The sequence below is a fragment of the Dromiciops gliroides genome, chromosome 2 (assembly GCF_019393635.1).
Source record: "Dromiciops gliroides isolate mDroGli1 chromosome 2, mDroGli1.pri, whole genome shotgun sequence".
In the NCBI taxonomy this organism is placed as follows: Eukaryota; Metazoa; Chordata; class Mammalia; order Microbiotheria; family Microbiotheriidae; genus Dromiciops; species Dromiciops gliroides.
The window spans coordinates 11,206,207-11,226,305 of NC_057862.1; the positions used below are offsets into that span (position 1 = coordinate 11,206,207).

General features: G+C 50.2%; 1 protein-coding gene across 2 annotated transcripts in view; it reads right to left on the minus strand.

Annotated features, from left to right (window-relative positions):
- LOC122741704 (phospholysine phosphohistidine inorganic pyrophosphate phosphatase) overlaps positions 1–20,099 on the minus strand; it is a 207,947-nt gene that overhangs the window by 59,319 nt on the left and 128,529 nt on the right. Inside the window, exon 7 of one of the 2 annotated variants that reach the window (XM_043985422.1) lies at positions 5,979–6,242. The exons of the other annotated variant lie outside the window; for it this stretch is intronic. Within the exon in view, the coding sequence (XP_043841357.1) occupies positions 6,161–6,242 (82 nt within the window). The 3' untranslated portion in view covers positions 5,979–6,160. Of the gene's footprint in view, positions 1–5,978; positions 6,243–20,099 lie in introns of those variants that run through there. 2 annotated transcript variants of the gene reach the window in all.

The following is a 20,099-nucleotide window of genomic DNA, read 5'->3' on the forward strand; positions in this document are numbered from 1 at the left end:
CGAGTACAAGAGATACAAGGAAGTAAAGCCATTATCTTCTATTGTAAGAAAGCAACATGCCCACAGAGGAAAAAAAATACAAACCATATACCAAGTATTTCCTATCTATACATATTTTATATATGGATGCATTTTCACATGACTTCTCCTGACAGAAAGAGTTCTCAGAGGCCACTTATTCCATCTTTGTACCTCTAGCACCTGGCACTGTGCTTGTCAAATAACTGAGTTACCAAGGCTCAACCTCATGGAATCATCCTTGATTTTTCCCCCTCTTCCTCACCTCCAACATACAATCAGTGGCCAAATCCTATTGTTTCTCCTCCTAAAACATCCCTCAGGGTCCACCTCATAACCATCAGATTGGCAATGTTGACAAAAAATGAAAGTGACAAAGGTTGTAGGGGCTGTGGGGAAAATAGGCACACTGCTGTATTGTTGGTGGAGCTGCAGAATGGTCCAGTTATTATGGAAAGCAATTTGGAACTATGTCCAAAAATTTACTCAACTGTGCCTACCCTTGGATCTAGTGATACCACTACTAAGTCTATGCCACAGAGAAATCAAAGAAACAGGATAATGTCTTGAAGGTATTGTGGTAAAAAGTTTTAACGGTCGGTTAGATAATGGAGAGACGCCAGTTTTTTTTTAGGACCACCCTTTTGGGGAGGAGACCAACAGCATGAGCTACGCACGCCAGATTGCCTGCTGAGCACTTGACTTGCAGGGTGCGAGCTTAAAAGGCAAGGAGAGAACGGAAGTAGGGCTTTTTTCCTGCTCCGCTGGTCTCCTGGCTGCGCTGCACAGACTGACGCGGACTGGAGTTTGACTCGGCCCGGCTCTCAGTTAACAGCAAGCGCTTGACTCGGTCTCTCTCCCCAAAGGTGGCCTTGGGTTTTGGTGAGTTTTATACAGAATACAGACTAAGCCTAAACTTAAGACGATTTGTATTGTATTTCTACTTTCCTATCCTTCTAATCGACATCACCTTGTGACTACCATACAATAAAAGCTCTATCTAGAAAACCAGAAGCTTCTTCCATTTACTAGTCTGGGAGATAAATTAAGGGAAAGGTTAAGTAGGGGAGATTTATGATGTAATATCCAATTTATATCTCACAGTATAAAAATATCGATAGTTATTCTTTTTTGTAGTGGCAAAGAATTAGGTGTCTTTAATTGGGGAACAGCTGAACAAATTAGGGTATGTGAATGCAGTGGAATTCTATTGTGCTGAAATGATGAAAGGGATGATTTTGGAGAAATCTAGAAAGACCAGTTTGAACTGATACTGAGTGACATGAACAGAACCAGGAGAACAATTTATTCTATCACAAAAACAAAGAAAAAACAATTCTGAACGACTTAAGAACTCTATGTGATGATCAACCATGGATCTGGGGGACTGGGGATGAAGCCTGTCACTCACCTCCTGACATAGCCACAGTGGGAATGTGTTAGACTTGACAATGCTCCTTTATTACAAGGTTTTTTGTTTTTATTTCTTTAATTTGGGAAAGGGAATAGGAGGGAGAAAAAATTAGTGCTTGATAATTGAAAAATCTCTCTCAGACTGGAACCCCCTCATAAGTTCTTGCCTGGCCCATATAAGACTGTCCTAATTGGTCTGCCTGTGTCCAGCCTCTCCCCTTTCCAGGGCAACTTTTCCACAGCTGCCATGGGAACCCTCCTCATCTGTGCCCATCTGTGCTCAGACCGGATCTCATCGTTCCCCTTTGAAAGACCTTTTGTGGCCACCCACCACCTACTCAGCCTGGCATTCAAGGCCTCCATGCCCAGCCTCTTTTTACACAGTACTCCCTCTCACACATGTTATACTCCATTTCCTGATTTCATTCTTCCCTCTCCAGCTTCTAAACATTTTTGCAGGCTATTTCTCACTCCTGGCAAGGATTCCCCCATTGACCTTCATCTCTGCTTGTTGAAAGATTTGAGTTCCTTGAAGCCCCAGCCCAGGGGGCACTTTATTCCTAATGGCCCCAGCTCCCAGGGATCCCCCTCCCTCAAATTCCCAGCCAGATTCTCTGTTTGAGCCCTCCCACATGCCAGGCACATTCAAACTTGTATTGTGGTTCTGTGTGTGCGTGCCTTGTGTCTTTACTAGATTCCACACTCCAGGAGGTCAAGGACTATGGAGGTTTCTGTGTCCCCAGTACACAGGGGTCATACGTAGGTATGAGGCTGAATAAACCTTTGTTGAATTGAACTAATGGTTTCTCAAGAGAAAAGATAAAGATCATCTGTGGTTCCCAGAACTTGAACTCTTCCTTGTTAATTAAATAATAAATTAGAAAACCAAGGATAAGGGACCATTTCTACATAGCACTATCACGGGACCCAAATGATTGAGGCTAAGGTGGCTTCCATATTGAAAAGTTCTTTTCCTAGGTAGGTTATTAATATTTCGATGACCTTGTGCATTATGACACTCTCCAGGTAACTGTGCTGAACTGTCAAGTGTTCACTAGAGCTTTAAAGGTCTTAAGGAATCTCAGTGTCTGCCCCCACCCCTTGCTAAGGAAGACCTCCACCCATAATTCAAGGCTCTATGACTTCGGGGAGGAATGCTCTCTGCACCAAGGTAGGGCACAACCTGTCCACACCTGCAGAGGAGGAGGAAACCAATTATTTCACCCTCTGAAGTTTCCAAAGGGTTTTCCACGTAGGACTGCGTTTGGTACTGAAAGAAATGATCACCACGTGTGGCTAGGCAAACCCCCCACCATCCCAGAGCCTGGCCCTACAGGCTCAGCTGGCTGGGGCCTTGAAGGAGAGGCCTCTAGTGGGGCCCTTCTGGCCTGGAGGCATCTGCCAGAGCCTCAGCTACACAGACATCCCCCAGGAGAAGCCAGGCTCACCACCAGGTCTTGATGAGGCAACAGAAGGGTGGTGATGCCCTCAATGAAGATGGGCAAGCTGGGAAGAGGGGTGTGTTTGGGGAGAAAGACAATGGATTCAGTTTGCAGGGATTCCTCCATGATGGCGGCCACATCCAGATCACACCTTTGTCAAGGACCCATTCTCCTCTAGTGGGAGGGCAAACAGAGAGAAGACAATTCTCCATCACCTCCCCTGAGCCCAGTGCTTGGCACAGTGGGAGCTGAATAAATCCTGGGGCCCTTGGCATGTGCCCAGAGGAGGCTCTGGGACAATAGGTCGAGGGATCCAGAATTCTGGCCTCATCCTGGGAGTCCCCTTCCATCACTTCCTGACCTTTTCTGCTGCTGGTCCCTCCCAGGGCTTGTGATCCCGTCCCTACTCTGGGGTCTTGAGAGTGGCAGAGAGATGATCCCCCACCCCAGTGCAGCATCTGAAGGAGCAGCGATGGGGGCAACTCTTCATCCTTTCTGAGCCAGGGTGATGGGCCAGTCTAGGGATAGAAGTCACCGATGGAGCCCAAGATGTGGCCGTAAGGGAATGAAGTGAGGCTCTCCCAAGGCTCTGAAATGGAGTCTGAGGGCCGGTCCCACAGGGGCTCCAGGAATGGTCTGGGCGGTGGTGACAGCAGCAGCAGCAGAATGAGGACAGTGCCCTGCAGGTGGCTGACCCAGGGACCTCAGGCTGGAAGGGAGCACCCAGGCAGCTTGTCCAAGCAGCAAAGTGAGGGCCAGAGAGACAGAGTCATACCGGGAGGGAGCCCCAGAGAAGACACCTGAGCCCAGGGGTGTGGCCCCAGAGCCCCCTCTCATCACTGCCTTTGGCTGCCTCCTCGTGCTCAAGGACATCCAGATAAATTCTAGGTGATTTGTATTGAATGTGGATAAATTTGGCTCTGTCTGTTCATTCTATAAGTCAGGTTTGTTGTTTTCTGATGGCTCGCAGTGTCTGAGGTGACTTGAAATGAATGGGCCAATTGGGTTTCCTGGCTCGATCTTTCCAGCCATCTCCCACCATGCTGCCTGGCCTTCCTCCATCACGCTCATGTCCTCCCTGGCCTTGTTACTTTGGGTTCCAATCCTGGGGCCCTCAGTACTGTGGGGTAAACTTCCACCTTTCTGTGCCCTGCACCAGCCTCCAGCCACTTCCCCACAAAGCCACACATGTTCTCCCCCATCCCCTCTCATCTCCTCAATGTGCTGGCTCCCCCCCAAAAAAAATGTAAGCTCCTTGAGGGCAGACACCCATCCTGTTTGCTTGTATTTACACAGTGCTTAAGCATTTAACAAATACTCCCTTTCTCTTTCTTTACCTCTCCTCTCTCTTATTCTGGTCTTTGTCTCTCCTCTCTTTCTCTTTCTCTCTCCCTCCCTCCCTTGCTTTCTTTCTCTCTCTCCCACCCTCCTTCCCTCTTTGTTTTTCTCCCTTCTCCCTCTCTTCCCTCTCCCTCTCATTAGGTCTCTTCTTCTTTCTTATGTTTTCTACTTGTCTCTCTCTCTCCCTTTCTGTCTCTCCCTCTTTCTCTTTCCTATCCTACTTTCCACTCTTTTTCACTCTCTCCTTTTTCTTTTCTTTTTCCCCTCCCTCTCTCTGCTCATTCACTCTCTCCTCTCTTTCTTATTCTGCTCTGTCTTTCTTTCTATGTCCCTCTCTTTTTTTCTCTGTCCTGTCTCTCCACTCTGTCTCTATGTCTCCCTCACCTAGAAATCAGACACAACATTGGAAATCAGAGCTGACTCAAAACCATGGGTCCACATTCACATGGATGACCCCTTTAAATCTCTCGGGGCTCTAAAGAAGCCGCTGGCTCGGTATCTCCTTGGTCATGAGAAGGAAAGGCCTCTCTTTTTCCATCTCTTCCTGCTCTGAGCTGCCTCCCCAAGACCTGCTTCACTGAGCACGGGGGATACTTTCCACAAATGCTGACCAACACTTAGTCATTTTTATTTTTTTCTAGGCAGACTTAAACCCTCTCAGTTTGATTCAGGGACCCTTAAAAGGAAAATGAGAAGGTGAAATGAATGAAGCTTATGTGAGAAGTGAGTGAAGTCCTGCCCTCCTGATTTTGGAGATGGATTCAAGTCAAAAAAATCAGTCAGTAGCATTGATGTGTGTATAAATACATACCTCACACTTACATACATACACACATACACAGTTCACACATGCATGCACACAATACACACAACCATATGTGCATGCACAATTGTGGATACACACATGTGCACATGCATGCATGTATGCACACATACACATATGGACGGAGAGAGACATGCACTCATTTTTCCCTAGCAGAATATGGAGTGGGAGGTGAGGGGGAATGACCCTTTCGCTGAAAGCATTTGGACTTAAAGTGCTAAGTCAAACAACGTGAATGGGCTGTGAGGCAGCTTCAGAAGCCGATTCCTGAAATGTCCTGCTGACAAAATATGGGGTTTAAAGGCTGGGCATAATGAGCTCATTGAAAACGAAGAAGTAGAGAAGTACCTGCAAGGCGCCCATCAAAATTGAGGGGGGGGGCGCAGCAGAGGCCCTCGACGTGTGAATCAAACTCCCTTTGGCATCCGAAGTACAAGAGTAGAACAAAATGTCCCGATTTACACCATTAAACTGCGTAATGAGGAACTGGAGCCTCGCAGTACTCCCAGCCACGGGGGTAAATGGAACATGTTTGTTCGAAGCCGTACAGTGAAACTGCTCGGATTTTATTAACCAAGATGGAAAGACTCCGGGAGTGGGAATGATGGGCTCCCATCTCCAATGAGCAATTAAAGGCAGAGAGGGGTAAAGGCTCGGGCAATCACGGATTTACCGCCGATTCTTCTAAAACATTCTCACATAAATTAGCAGGGCCCGCCGGCTCCCCGTTTGCCACTCTCCTGATGGAGGGAGGACATGCCGGGCCAGAGCTCCGGTCCAAGGGCCTGGGGCATAGGCCTAACACGCTTTCATTAATGAACCTGGGGTAGCTGATAAAAGCCAGACTGCCATTCCAAGGGCGGCCTTTCTTCCCTGGGAGAGAAGCCTGTTCCTGAAAGCGCAGCCAGCACGCCACATACAAGAGCTAGCTCGGGCTTTTGTGTGCAGAGCAGATACAGAATCACAAACCTCCAATTCATGGCCCGAGCAGCACAAACATCCTATTGAGCAGGCCCAGAGTGCTGCGGGGCGCTTTGTACACCTTACGGATGAAAAGGTACTCTAGAGAAGGGCGCATTCTCTTCGGCGGGCCGTCTGGTCCCCAGAACACCAGGATGCTTCATCAAACTCCCGGACAGAAAGGCCCAGGGCCTGTGCACAGACTTCTCAGCGCTGGGAACAATGTTTCGAGGTCGGGCTTTTTGCTGAGAATGAAAAGGCACCAGTGAGAGCATAGCCCCTCGAAGGCCACGCCGCTTTCTAGCCCACAGTAATGATGGGTGCACCATGAAATCACTTAATGGGCCTCATTAAATGCATTGCTGGAGAAAAAGCCTTGATTTAGGAAAGCTGTGCCGTGGTTATAAATAGGCTCCCCTTTGCTGGTAAGGCAGCTGGTCGAGAATATCAACGTTTTGTTGCCCACAACCTTTGTGTTCCTCCTTCTCCATCCTCCATCCGCCGGGACCCATGGGCGGGCTCTGCTTAGGCGGCCGCTGAGATACCCTCAGAGCCGGCGAGGGCTGGTGCTCCTGAGGGCAGACCTACGTGAAGGGGGCGGGCGAGCCTTCCTCAGGCCATCACAGGGAGCTTGGGGGGGCAGCAGAGAGCCCAGCATTCCCTATGGCACGAGGGACCAGGGAATGATAGTTGAGTGAGAGCGGGACTTTTCAGCTCTCTCTCCCCACCCCCCCCATCTCTGGGTGTGTCTCTCTGTATCTGTATGTGTGTCTATTTCCATGAGTATCTCTGTCGCTTGTGTATGTGTCTCTCTGTCTCTGTGCCTCTGAGTGTGTCTCTCTTAAGAGAAACCTTCATTTTCAGGGACAACTAAGGAGGGCAACATCTCGGGTCCACTTGAGGGGAGATTTAGTGCTCCCCTTCCATGAGGCTAAAGGGAATCTGGCCATTAGCTGAGGCCAGAGCGAATTACTGGCTGTGGGCACAGTTTGGTGCTGGGGCTCACAGGGTGACCTCATCTCCAACAAATACTTGCACGCTTGGGTAATGTTTTCTCAACAGATCTTTAGCTCCCGGCACAGAGAACACATTGTACGTGGGCTTGGCTGGGGTGGGGGAGATGAAGGGAGGGGGGAAGACCACTTTACTTCCACACTGACCTGGGAGCATGTGGGTGGCAGTCTGATTTATGGCCAAGTATTTAATAACATTAACAGGAGAAGCTGCCTAACCATGATGCTCGATGGCAAGGAGGGAACCTACACTTTCAGTGACCATCCTGAATCTATTATTATACCTCTGCATGGAAGACGATGATGGGGCCAAGCCAGGCAGCCAGCAATCCCTCTCTCTGTGTCTCCCGCTCTTTCTCCATTTCTCTCTATTTCTCTTTCCCTCTCCCACTTCTCCCTCCCTCCCTCTTTCTCTACTTTTCTGTTATCTTTCTCTTCCTCCCCTTACCTTTCTATCTCTCCCTCCCTCTCTTTCTCTTTCCATCTTTCTTTTTTCTCTGTGTGTATTTATTATCTGTCTCTCCCTACCCCCCCCCCCACACACCGGTCCACAGTTGAGGGAATAATGACTTTTTATTGCACTGTCAAATTTAAATTTGCTCTTCGAAGGCTGACTCTGGGGCTAAGTTCTTCTTAACCAAAAGTTCAAGAGCAGATTTTCTTTTCTTTTTTCTTTTTAAAGTAACAAACATTTTTATTTATAATTTTGGGTTCCAATTTTTATTCCTCCTTCCCTCCCTCCCCTCCCCGCTTCCTGAGGTGGTAAGTAATTAGATATAGGTTATACATGTACAATTATGTAAAGCATTACCATATTAGTTATTTCGTATAAGAAATTTGAATAAAAGAAAAAATGACTGAGAAATAGCAGGCTTCAGTCTCTCCCATCAATATCAGTCCTTTCTTTGGAGGTGGATAGTCCTTTGGGATTCTCTTGGACCATTGTATTGTTGAGAATAGTTAAGTCTTTCACAATACACAGTAGATTTTCAAAGGTGTTACTGAAGCAATGAAGAGATAGATGGGGTGACACCAGTGAGGCCATACGCTGGACAGCTTCTGGGCCTCAAGGAGCTTGTAATCAGGAAATAAGACATGAACCCAAGATACTTCGTGCAGTTACTTAACTAGGTGGTGCTGGGGGACGCCTGAGCTGGGAAGGCCCGGTACTGGCTGCCATGCTGTCAGCCGGTTCATGGAAGAGGGGGAGGCTTGAAGCAGGAGAGGGCAGGAAGGACACCAGCTCAGGCCAGGCAGGGGACTGTAGGAAATAAGTCTGAGGGGGGTGACAGAAGGGCTTTGAATGCCAGACACAGGCGTTTAGAGCTTATATACTGTATTAAATCTAAGACTCAATAGAGAACAGGGGCTTGGGAGCTGGCCTCAGAGGCAGAAAAGCCAATATGCCTCTGACACATCTTGGCTACATGACCCTGGACAACTCTCCAGGCCTCTCAGCTGCAGAGAAGGCACCACCTGCATTCTCGGAGAGAGTTTCCTCATCTAGAAGGGCTCAGGTCTGGTTTCTGAAAGGAACCTATACTAAATCTAAGGGGCCTCAGGTGAGTCAGATGATCAAAGTGGGATTTAAGGAGCTTTGGCTAGAAAAAGGAAAGGTCACAGAGGGGTCAGGTGGGAGAGGATGGGGTCCTGAACTAGGATACTACTACCGGAAAGGAAACAACCACAAAAAGCATCACCACCAACAATTCTGAGAAAGAATCATATCTTCCTGTGGTGCTTTGGTGTTTACAAAGAGCTTTCCTCCCAAGAACCCTAGGAGATAGGTCATACTGTTACCCCCATTTTATAGATGAAGAAACTGAGGCTAAGGGAGCATGATTAAGTGGCTTTGGGTCACACAGGTAGTAATCTTCAGAGGCAGGATTTGAACTCAGGTTTCCTGACTCCAAGACCAATGCACTTTCCCATTCAACAACCCTGGAGAAGAGGACGGAACAGGAATGACTCAGCCTTCTTGGCTGAGAAGAACTGTGTTGTCTCCAACAGAAATACAGGACTCACGTCCTCTCCCTGGCTGTGTGACGGAGTCCCAGGTACCCTCCTTCCCAGCACTGGCCACGGAAATAAAGAGCCATGTGCCTTCTGGGAACTGTAAAACCAACCCTGCTGGTGCTGGGAGCCCCAGGAGCAGGGCAGGAATGAATGGCACGCTGCCCGAGCACTAAGGGGGGAGCCCTGAGTTATCATCAACATCAGAATCTCCTGGGGCTTCTCCTGAGGGCTCTGGATGTTGGCTTCCCAGCTGGCAGGAGTGTAGACACCCCCATGTACCCCTGTGTGTCCTCTGAGGCTCTAGCATCTAAACCTGGAGGTGGGAAATATGACGGACGTGGCAGGGAAGCACAGCCCCCTGTCTCTGCTGCTCCCCAACGCTCACCATTTCCCACTTAACAGCCTCCTCCCCCTCAGGAGGCTTCTCCTCTGACTGGTCATCACTGTTCCTGAAGAACCCAGGCCATCCCTCCCCACCCTGACCCTGACTACCCTGCTCCCTGCTCCCACTCCCCCTCATTTTCCTGCTCCCATCAGAAAGTAACCTCCTTGAGGTCAGGGACTGCCTTAGGTGGGGGGCTTTGACTTGCATTCCCAGGGTTTAGTACAGAGCTCAGCACATAGTGACTGCTGAGGAAATGCCTTAATCTTCTATCTATCAGTCGGTCTGTCCATCTACCAGTCCACCCACCCACCCACCCATTCATCCATCTACCTATCTATGTTATCAATCTATCTCTACTGATCCCTCTCATCTGTTATCAGTCTCTCATCTGGCTAATCCATCTCTCAACCTGCCATCTCTCCTCTATTTGTTGTCAATTCGTCTCAACGATCCTTCTGTTTCTCAGTCTTGTCACCTTCTCCACAAGAACGGTATGAAAACTCACCTTGGCCAGTGGAACAACCCAATCTAAAGACCTATCTTCAGTGGTACATGATGAAGCCAAGCCAGCTCTTCAGAATCTCTGCTTCCTTTACTAAATAGGCACTAATTAAACTAATTAACCACTAAGCATTTCCTGACTCCCTACAGTGTGTTTGGGGCTGGGGATGCAAGCAAAAAGGGTGGAACCCTTGTAACTCTTGGGGAGCACACACATGCACACGCACATGTACACACACAAGTTTATGTAGTGTCTCCAAAGACAGTACACTTTAAGTTATCAAAGTTCAGAGCTGCACTAAAACTTGGGGGACGCCCTGCAAATATACTGCGTAAATGTTTCTCTCAGCAGAAATAACACAAAAGAAGAGATGCGTTTTAACCCTTTGCTTTGCTGTTCTGCTCTAAGGACCGTGGGACTTTTCCCAGGGACCTGTAGCAGAAACCTCCCTGGTGTACTTTCACTCTGTAAGCAGGAGGGTGCCTTGAGAGCAGGGACTGGCTTGTTTCTAGAGCTTACCACTGATCTCATTCATCCTTTTTCATTCATTCATTCCTTCACTCGTTCATTCGTTTATTCATTCATTCACTCCCTCTCCAAACCTATGATGTTCCCAGAGAAAAAAAGTCAAGCGGCTGGAAACCCCAGTTTTCCAGGTGGTGACACACAGCTGAACTAACCATTAAGCAGCCTGTCTGGAGCCCTGTGGTAGCCAGGCACTGCAGATGCAAAATGAGCTGGGCCCAGGACTGCCGGGAGCCCAGGAGGGGGTCATTCTGGGCCCCCTGATATCGATAAATTAGGCTGGAGCCCTTCCAGTGACCCCAGGAGGTTTGCCTACTACAAACACACCTCATCATCCTGGCACTGGGGCATGGCTATGAACTGGACTCCAGGAGCTCAGAAGAATCAGCCTTCTAGGGGGCACAGTGGTAAAGCACGGCCCTGGATTCAGGAGGACCTGAGTTCAAATCCGGACTCAGACACTTGACACTTACTAACTTTGTGACCCTGGGCAAGTCACTTAACCCTCATTGCCCCGCAAAAAAAAAAAAAAAAAAAAAAAGAATCAGCCTTGAAGGGGACCCAAGGAGCATAGGAGAGACTCGCATGGTGGGTTTGTCAGCAGGCTGTGTCCAATCACTAGTGAGGACTGGCATGGTCAGAAACAGGGCAAGAGAAATCATTAAGGCCACTGTGACCCACCCCCCAAATGAAGCAGGCCAGGCAGAGCAAGAAGCTGGGTTCTGTTGATTTTGTTTTTTGGCCCATTGGCCTAAGGGACATCTAGTGTGGAAAGTCCCTCCATCAATGCAGGTCAGCACCTGCTCTCCACGAGGGTTCTGCTGCTATTCCCCAAATCCTATAAAAAGCCGGAGGAGCATCTCCTTTACAAAGGGCCAGTTTGGGGCTGGTGGAAGGAAGCATTTCTTGGTGCTGAGAGCTGTCCCAGCATGGAGCCGGCCCTCCCTCCTCAGAGATCTCTAAGCCGAAGCCAGCTGTCCTTGTAGGGTGTGCTGCAGAGGGGACCCATGATCAGCTGGGGCCTGGAGTTCATGACCCCTGAGGCCTCGTTCACACTCGAGGTTATAAGAAGACAGAGACAAGAAAAACTGCCCGGGGTCAGAGAGGCCAAAGGGCCAGAATCTGGACTGAGGAGGGAACCCCTGACAGGTAGGAAGAAATCAGTCTACATTCCCAATGAGCTTTTGGGTTCCAGGGGCCTTTCCTCAAACACCTTGGCAAGGCCCCGTAGTGCAGAGGAAAAGAACACAGGCCCTAGAACCCAAGGACCTGGGTTCAAATTCTGCCTTTGGTGCCTCCTGCCTCTCTGACCTTGGGGTGGGGGGGGCACTCCCCCTCCCCACACCTCAGCTTCCTCCACCCTAGAACAAGAGGGTGCGACTAAGCAGCCTCAGATGCTTCTTTCTGGATCAGAGATTCTGTAGGCAATGCAAACACTATTTTCTCCATCTTACGAAAGGAGAAACTGAGGTTCAAAGGTTAAGTAAGGGGCAGCTAGGTGGCACAGTGGATAAAGCACCGGCCCTAGATTCAGGAGGACCTGAGTTCAAATGTGACCTTAGAGACTTGACACTTACTACCTGTGTGACCCTGGGCAAGTCACTTAAGCCTCATTGCCCCACCAAAAAAAAAAAAAAAAAATCACAGGGGAGAACTCCTGAGACTGGGGTAATTCTGGGGAACTCAAAGGTTAAGTAAGCTGCTTGTGGTCTCCTAACTAGGAAGCTAAAACATGAATTAAGATCCCTCGACTATAGGTCCCAAGTTCTTTCTACTAGCCCACCCTCCTGCTTCCTGGAAGGATAATGAATTTCCCCTTTGCCCCCCCCCAACCGCCAAAAGCATCTGTAATGATGCTGGGGATATCTGACCATGTGGACTGTGGAGGGGGCAGGGCCCATCAATCAGGGATGTCGCTGTCAAAAGGGCCCAAGGGCTCATGGGAATCAGTCCCCTTTGTGGAGCAGGAGGCTCTCAAAGACCCCGTCTGACTTCTCCACAGGCACGAGGATGAACTTCGGGCTTCTAAGGGATCTGACCGGCTGACCCCGACTCCCGCTCCCCACAGATATACGGCATCCTCTCCCCCCTCGGTCAGCTCCCATGAAGCTGCAAATGAGGAGGGTTAAGGAGGACAAGGCTTTTCCATCAGCATGGGACCTTTTCAGCAGTTCAGCATTTTAATTGAAAGGAGGGAACCACTCAACTTTGTGGTTCCTGGAGGGTGACATATTTATGCCCTCACAAGCAAGGGTGTTTTCCTGTAAATGAGATACAGTCGGAAACTCCTAAGTCAGCCCATCCTGCTGGAACCATGTGAGGACAGGAGGGGCGGCAGCCAGAGCGGGGGTCTGGCTGCGACTCGGCTGGAACATGTGTCTGCGCCATCCAGAATGCTCACACCAAGAATTCCATGGGAACCGAGGCCCGTGTCCGGGACGGCAGACTCTCGAAGGCCGTCAGGGAGGCCAAGGTCCCACCCTCCCCAGCTTTCCTGACAAGTGCTCATTTGGACCCTGCTGGAGACCTTGAGTAAGGGGCGATTGAGCACCTCCCCCTTGGGACACTTCTTGTCAGGGTGCCTCCTCCCCAGCCATCTGCCTCGCTGTACCTTGACACAGAGGCGTCACTCGATTAAGGTATGTTGGGAAAAGTTTAACAAAATAAATGAAAATGCCATGCAACAAAGATAATGTTAATGTGTGATTTTCTGGTGCTATCCGTAGGGATACATCTCTATTTGAGAAAGACACCACAGGTGGCACCCATTGGTCAGAGCTCTGACCTCCACAGCCACAGGGGACACTGTTTTCTCCATCCTCATCACAGATATCTATTAACTTCTAGGTGCTTGCCTTCCCTCCTTAGTGCCTTCGGTCCCGGGCTAGGTCTTCTCCGCCCTGTTCCTTGCTATCGGAGGTCCATGGGATCACAGGGAGCTTAGAGGTCATCAAGGCCAACCCCCTCATGCTCCCTGTGAGACAACAGTGGCCTAGAGACTTGCCCTCAGAAGCACGGCCCCGACACGGAACTCATCACTCACAACTATTCCACCTGTAAGGCCTCAGACCAAAGCTCCCCTCTCTGACCATGACTGCGCCCATTCCCCCTCTCCCCTGCCTTGTTCCTCCTGCCCCTCCAGACTGGCCCAGCCCATCAGGCCCCTCCATTCAATGGGGTGAGGAAAGGGGCCTGGGAAGGCCTCCAGCAGGAGGGGGCAGCGGGGTCTAGGTGGGAGCCAGGTAGCCTTCTATGCCTGCTATCCTGGACCGAGTAGGAGTCTGCACATGCCCTTTGTGGTCAAAGCTTTGTTTGGACCCTTGCGTCAGCCAAATTTTTTATCTGCCTGCTGTAGCGAGGCAAAAAAAAAAGAGAAACAAACCCGAACGAAGCAGCCCTTGAGTGATGAGCTTCTGCTAAGGTGGCATGGAAATGGGGGGTCCAATGAGGCTTCCACCTCCATCTCTGCATCATGTGAGACGGGTGGCTCTGATCAGGGCAGACGGGCACTATTTGAGAAGGGCTGAGCCCAGCAGGCACTGAGGGAGGGAAGGTCACTCCTGGGGGCCCCTGGCTGTCCTCCCGCCAGGCTGGCGAGAGAGAGCAACTGGAGATGCATCCACAGAAGCCAACCCGCCAATTCATGTGGTGTGCAAAACACACACGCGATCAGGTCTGCTTCCCTCATTTGGTTATGTCCATGTCTGGAGCCATGTGCCCAACACACGGACTATCCCATGTGGCGGCAAATGGTTGGGTGTGAACATCATCTGCCTGGCATTCCACCTCCCTGTCTCTCCTAGCATTCTCTCCCCTCCCAGCCTTTCTCTTTCTTTCTCCTCTCTCGTGCTCTCCCTCCCTCCCTCTCTTCCTCTCCTTTTCTCTCTTCTTTCTCCTCTCTTTCACTGTCTCATGCTCTCCCGCTCTCTCTCTCTCTCCCTTTCCTCTCTTTACCTCTCTCCTCTCTCTTCCCCATTCTCTCTCTGTCCATCTGTCTCTGTCTGTCTGTCTCTTACACACACACACACACACACACACACCAACCATGCCTTATACAATGATACAATGGAAAATCCCACTGACAGATGTGTTCAGAGGAAGCGGGCTGGGTTTAAATGTTGCCAATTCCTGATTTTGGAGACATTCTGCACCTCCAGAATCGGGGTGTTGGAAGCCCTGGTGAGCTCCTCCTCTCCCCTTCCCTGTGCAGCAGCAGCAGCAAGGGATGAACGTGAGTCTCATCTAGATCCCACGGCTGGATGATGTAAGCTCAACTGCTGGGGACGCAGGGTTACTTCCTAGTTCATGGTATGAACAATGGAGGCCTTGCATGGGCTTTGACACTGACAGCCGTGGATCAGGAGTGTGGAAAACTTCACTTCATGGAGCAGCTGGATGATGTCATGCCCCCCACACACTTGGGACCTGTGTGCTCTTGGCCTTTCTAGGGTTCCCTTTCCCCACCAATAAAGGAGGGGGGGGGTTAAATCAGGGCTCCTTAACCGGCAGCCCAGGGATTTCAAAGGGTTTGACAACTGGATTTCATTACAACAGTCTTCCTCTGTCATCCTATGGTTGTGGGTTTGTTTTTTTTTTAATTTTATGCACCATACATAGGCTTCACCAGACAGTGGCCAATGGTGCGGAGGGGGGTCTATGGCACAGAGAAGGGGAAGATCCCCTTGTCTGCAGGGACCCGTCCAGCAATAACGTTCTGTGAGTCTGTGTGTGCATAGGTTTTGAGCTGGAAGGGACTCCAGAGGCTGATTTACGGGCTGTATGATCTTGGGACTCATTTTTTCATCTGTGAAATGGGCGGGTTAGATGGTTGGATCTCTGCTGTCCCTCCCCCATATCTGCAGCTAACACTCTCTGCTAGTCCTGCAGAGCTGATCAAACATCAGGAAGTTTCTAGGCACCTACTGTGTGCAGGGTACTTTGTGTACAGAGACAAAAAAGAACCCAGTGAAATGTTTATTCCTTTCCCCCTGAATGGAGATGTTTGCTGATCCATCTGGGGAAACAGCACATACATGTATAAGTAATACAACAAGGATACAAAGCAAGGACAAAGTAACTGGAGAAGCTTTGAACAGGAGCTGCTGTTTGATGAAAACTGGGTTCTAAGAAGCAAGAGGGAGGAAGGAGGGCGCTCTAGGCAGGGGGAGCAACCTGGGTAAATGTTGAGAGGCAGGGAATCCAATGTCACGCAAGGGAAGAGGCAGGTAAGTCACTAGGCCCACAGTGTGGGAGGAAGAGGAGTGTGAAATAAACCTGGGAAGGGCTTTAAATATTGAACAGTGATGTCTGTAACCAGTCCAAGAGGCAGTAAGGAGCCGTGAGGAGTAAGGAGCAGGGGAGTGACGTGGTTAGCTGTGAGCTCCCCTTGGGTGCATTTCACTGTCTGAGAAAGGAAGGCAATGACCCCACTCCCCCACCCCTTCCTCACAGGATGTCCCAGGATGGCAGCGAATGCCTGTCCCAGGGAAGGAGCCTGCAGATTCCGAGGGCAAGAACGTTTTGGCCAGTTTTCCAGATGCAGAGATTTTGTTTATTTTCAGGTTCATTTTAGGGAACTTCTAAAAAGGAAGTTAGCATTATTCAATCTTTTCTGACTCATTATCACTTCCAGTTTAAAACCTGCTGCTCCAATGTCTTGGATTTCTTGCGTAATAAAACCTCTAAGCAAAACTTAGATCTAACAGGGAGGAAGACTGATGTGAATCAGCAGGGGGTCCTAATGGGAGACTAGGCTTGGAAAGAAATGCAGCTTCGTGATGGGCAACAGCTGACCAAGATTTTTCCAAGGAGGGATGCCGTGCAGCTGGCTGGCAGAGAGATTCACTCGTTCATCCGAGCATTCACTCATTCGTTCCTTCTTTTATCCAGTCACCAATTCACTCTCCACCTGGCCCATCCACTTACACCCCTGAGGGATGCTGAAATCCCTCTCAAAAACAGATTTGCTTTCTTATCTCTTAACCTGGCAATCCTATTTAAACTTTCCATTAGCAAACCCTTCTTCTTCTTCTTCTTTTTTTTTTTTTTTTGCGGGGCAATGGGGGTTAAGTGACTTGCCCAGGGTCACACAGCTAGTAAGTGTCAAGTGTCTGAGGCCGGATTTGAACTCAGGTACTCCTGAATCCAGGGCCGGTGCTTTATCCACTGCACCACCTAGCCGCCCCCTAGCAAACCCTTCTTTCCAGGGGCTTCTGCCCCATGGTCCCCAGGCTCTGATAATAGGGAGCTTTTGACTAATATAGCCAGAAACCAGCAGGCCCCTCTTCCGGGCCATCTCTATGGCATTCTCTGTCCCCTTCATGTGCCGTCCTCTGGCTCCCCCATTAGAAGGGAAGCTCTTTTTTTGTTTTGTTTAGAAGGTAAACTCCCTGAGGGCAGGGCTGTTGTGCTTGCTTGGGAGCCAGGACAGCTGCTTCCAGGATATGAAGGGCTGTCAGGGAGGAGAAGGCTCAGGCGTGGCTGGGCTTGACCAGAGGGCGAAGAAGAAGCCAGATCTTGGGGTGGCAGGTTCAGGGAGGTACATTTAGGTCTGATGTAAGGAAAAACTCCCTAAGAACCAGAACTCTCCAAAGGTGACTTCGAGAAACAAAGAGCAAAACAAAAGGTGCCCTGGGATGTGAGCGGCTTCGCCGTAAGGCTCCCGGCTCTGGGCTCCGGGCTCCGGGCTCTACTGATGAGGAGCAAAGCACAGGGGATGGTGGAAAGAACTTGGACTCGGGACTTGGGCATTTAAGTTCCCACCTGCCTCTGGGAGCCAACAATAGCAACAGATGACACTGATATGGTGTCTAATGTGTCAGGCCCTGGGCTAGGAGCTTGACAGTTACCTCAGTTCATAATAATAATAGCTAACACATTTATATGGGCAGTTAGATGCGCAGTGGATACAACACCAGGCCTGGAGTCAGGAAGACCAGAGTTCAAATCTGACTTCAGACACTTACTAGCTGTGTGACCCTGGGCAAGTCACTTTACCCTGTTTGCCTCAGTTTCCTCATATGTCAATGAGCTGGAGAAGGAAATAGTAAACCATTTCAGTATCCCTGCCAAGAAAACCCCAAATGGGGTCACCAAGAGTCGGACACGACTGAAAAACAACTGAATGACAATGAACATTTATACAGTGCCTACTAATGCACTGGGCTCTGTACAGGTTCAGGGCTTTCCAATTATTATCCCATTTGACCTTCACAACAACCCTGGGAGGTAAGTGCTATTATCTTCCTTTTACAGATGATGAAACTGAGGCAACATGATTTGCTCAGGGTCACACAGCTAGTCAGGATCTGAGGCCAGATTTGAACTCAGGTCTTGCTGACTCAGCCTGGTGCTCTATTCACTGCACCACAAGTGACCTTGCTCCCTGTGGGACCCTGGCCTTAGTTTCCCCGTCTGTAAAATGAAAGGATCAGGCTACATGGCCCCTGGGGCCTTGTAGCTCTGAGATTCTGGTGTGGGTAACCAGCCAGATCAGAGAACGTTCACCATCTGTTGCCGCTGAGGCAGAGTCTCCAACCGCTAGAAGCTGGCTTCAGACAGACAGGGAGAAGCTTAAGGGGTAAAAGGTTCTCAGAAACACATTCGCACAATATATCAAAACAACTTGACAAGTGGGAGAAGCCAACCCTAAGCAGTTCTTCCAGATGCCGGGCCAGCCTGCCTGCTGTGCACCTCAGCCTGTTTAACACTCAGCACTGAACGGAGGAGAAAACTCCGCTCAATCGATCAGGACACACAGAGATGACTCTGGTCAAGGAAGCCCCTGGTAAAAGATGCTTCAGCCTCATGAGAGGCCCAAGGGCTGAGTGGGGGGGAGGGAGCCTCCCCATCTGGGGCCAATGTCCCGGGGAGCATGCCCCCTTCCCTTGGCCTCCTGGGATCATGACCTCCCTCAGAGCTCACTGGCAACGCCATCTCTTCCCAAGGCCTCTCATGGGCCCAGGCTGATGCTGTCTCCCCCGCCCCAAGCCCCTCCCAATTAGTTTGCACACACATACCTGCAAATAAAACACATGCTGCCCCATTGCCACGTAAGCTCCTTAAAGGCAGGGATGATCTCTGGCCCAGGGCGGGTGTGTAACTAAAGGTTGTCAACTGACTGGGGAGAAACCCACTCGGCCCATTTCTATATCTCAGATCAGGGAGACTGGTCGGAAAAGGGGAGTTTTACCCCCAAATAAGCAGCATTTCCCCAGGAAAGGCTTGCCACCCCACCAGACTCCTCACACTGTAAAATCCAATCCAAAGGCCACCTTCTCCAGGAAGGCTTCTCTCATTTCCCCTCCCCCACCCCCAGTGGGTTTGTCACCTGCCAAGGCACTTAGCACAGGGTGAGATGGGGAGGTAGGGATCAGGTTTTGGATTCCCCTGCCCCAAGGCTCAGCAGTAATACTCCCCTGCATACAGTAGGTGCTTAATTAATATTTGCTGTTGTCCTGAAGTGGATTCGTCTGCTTGCACAGGAACAACAATGTGTGGGGGGGGCGGGGAGGGGGGTTGGGGGGGGTACGGAGGAAGGACCTTCTACCTAAGCTAACAGAGGAGGGGGGGCAGGGGGGGCAATATAAGCCGAGGAGCTGATACTAGACCGCAGGGTGTTAGAACATAACACCTTTATAAGGAGCCTGTAGGTGTTTAATAAAGGTTTGTCTGGAAGGAAGAAAGAGACAGAAGTCTGACTACACACCCCCTTTTCTAGTACACCGGCCACAGTGGCTGAGCCAATTATCCAGGCCAATCTGGACCGTATCTAGAACCTGGGGAGGAGCTCTCCCCCAAAGGAGGCTCTGGGTCCTGTGGGTGAAGCAGAGTCCCCTCCATCTTCCCTCTGGCTCCACTACGATGCTTCCAAAAGTCACCCCCATCTATTGCCCCTGGTCCCTTTTAACTCACCCATTTGTCAAGCCCTTGAAATCTGGTTTGGGGGCCTCCCTGCTTCAACTGTGGATTCTAAGATCACTGGGGACCCTCTAATCACTAAAGTGCGAAGCTCCTTCCTCAGTCCTCAGCCTATAGTGACTCCCCCAGCTCTAGAGAGACTGCTTTGTCCCCCTTCCCCATCCAATCAGCTAACAACCGCTGTTAATCCCACCTCGGCCAGTCTCTCGTGAATTCACCCCCTTCTTTCCAAACTCACTGCCAACCTCTACTTCAGGCCTCTGTCTTTTCCTAGAGCATCCAGGCAGACCACCGTGAATGAATGAATGCTGAGCTCCGGAGATTCAAATAGAACAGGCGGCTCCAGCCCCTATGAGCTCATCTTCTACCCAGGGAGACAGTACACTTGGAAAGTTACAGCTGCCGGGCAGGTGGAAACGTCCAGAGGTCTTTGGGGTGCAGCCAGCAGCAAAGCAGATGGTCACGCCTCGCCTGTGATGTCATTTCCACGGATAAAGTCATCGTCGGCTGCTGATGTTGGACCGCTAACAGGGCCAAGGACTCTGATGGGGAGACCTGCTCTGCTGGTCTTCTGTAGCCGGGGCCCTAGGACCTGTAGGAGCCGTCCCCAGGCTGCGTCTCCAAAGGGGGCTACTTCTTGGGATGATGGCAAGGGCACTGCTATTCCTGAGGTTCCTGGGCTGACCCCATTTGGGTCTGAGGGGAGACAGTAGATATCCCCGGCATGTGCCCCCATCTCCCT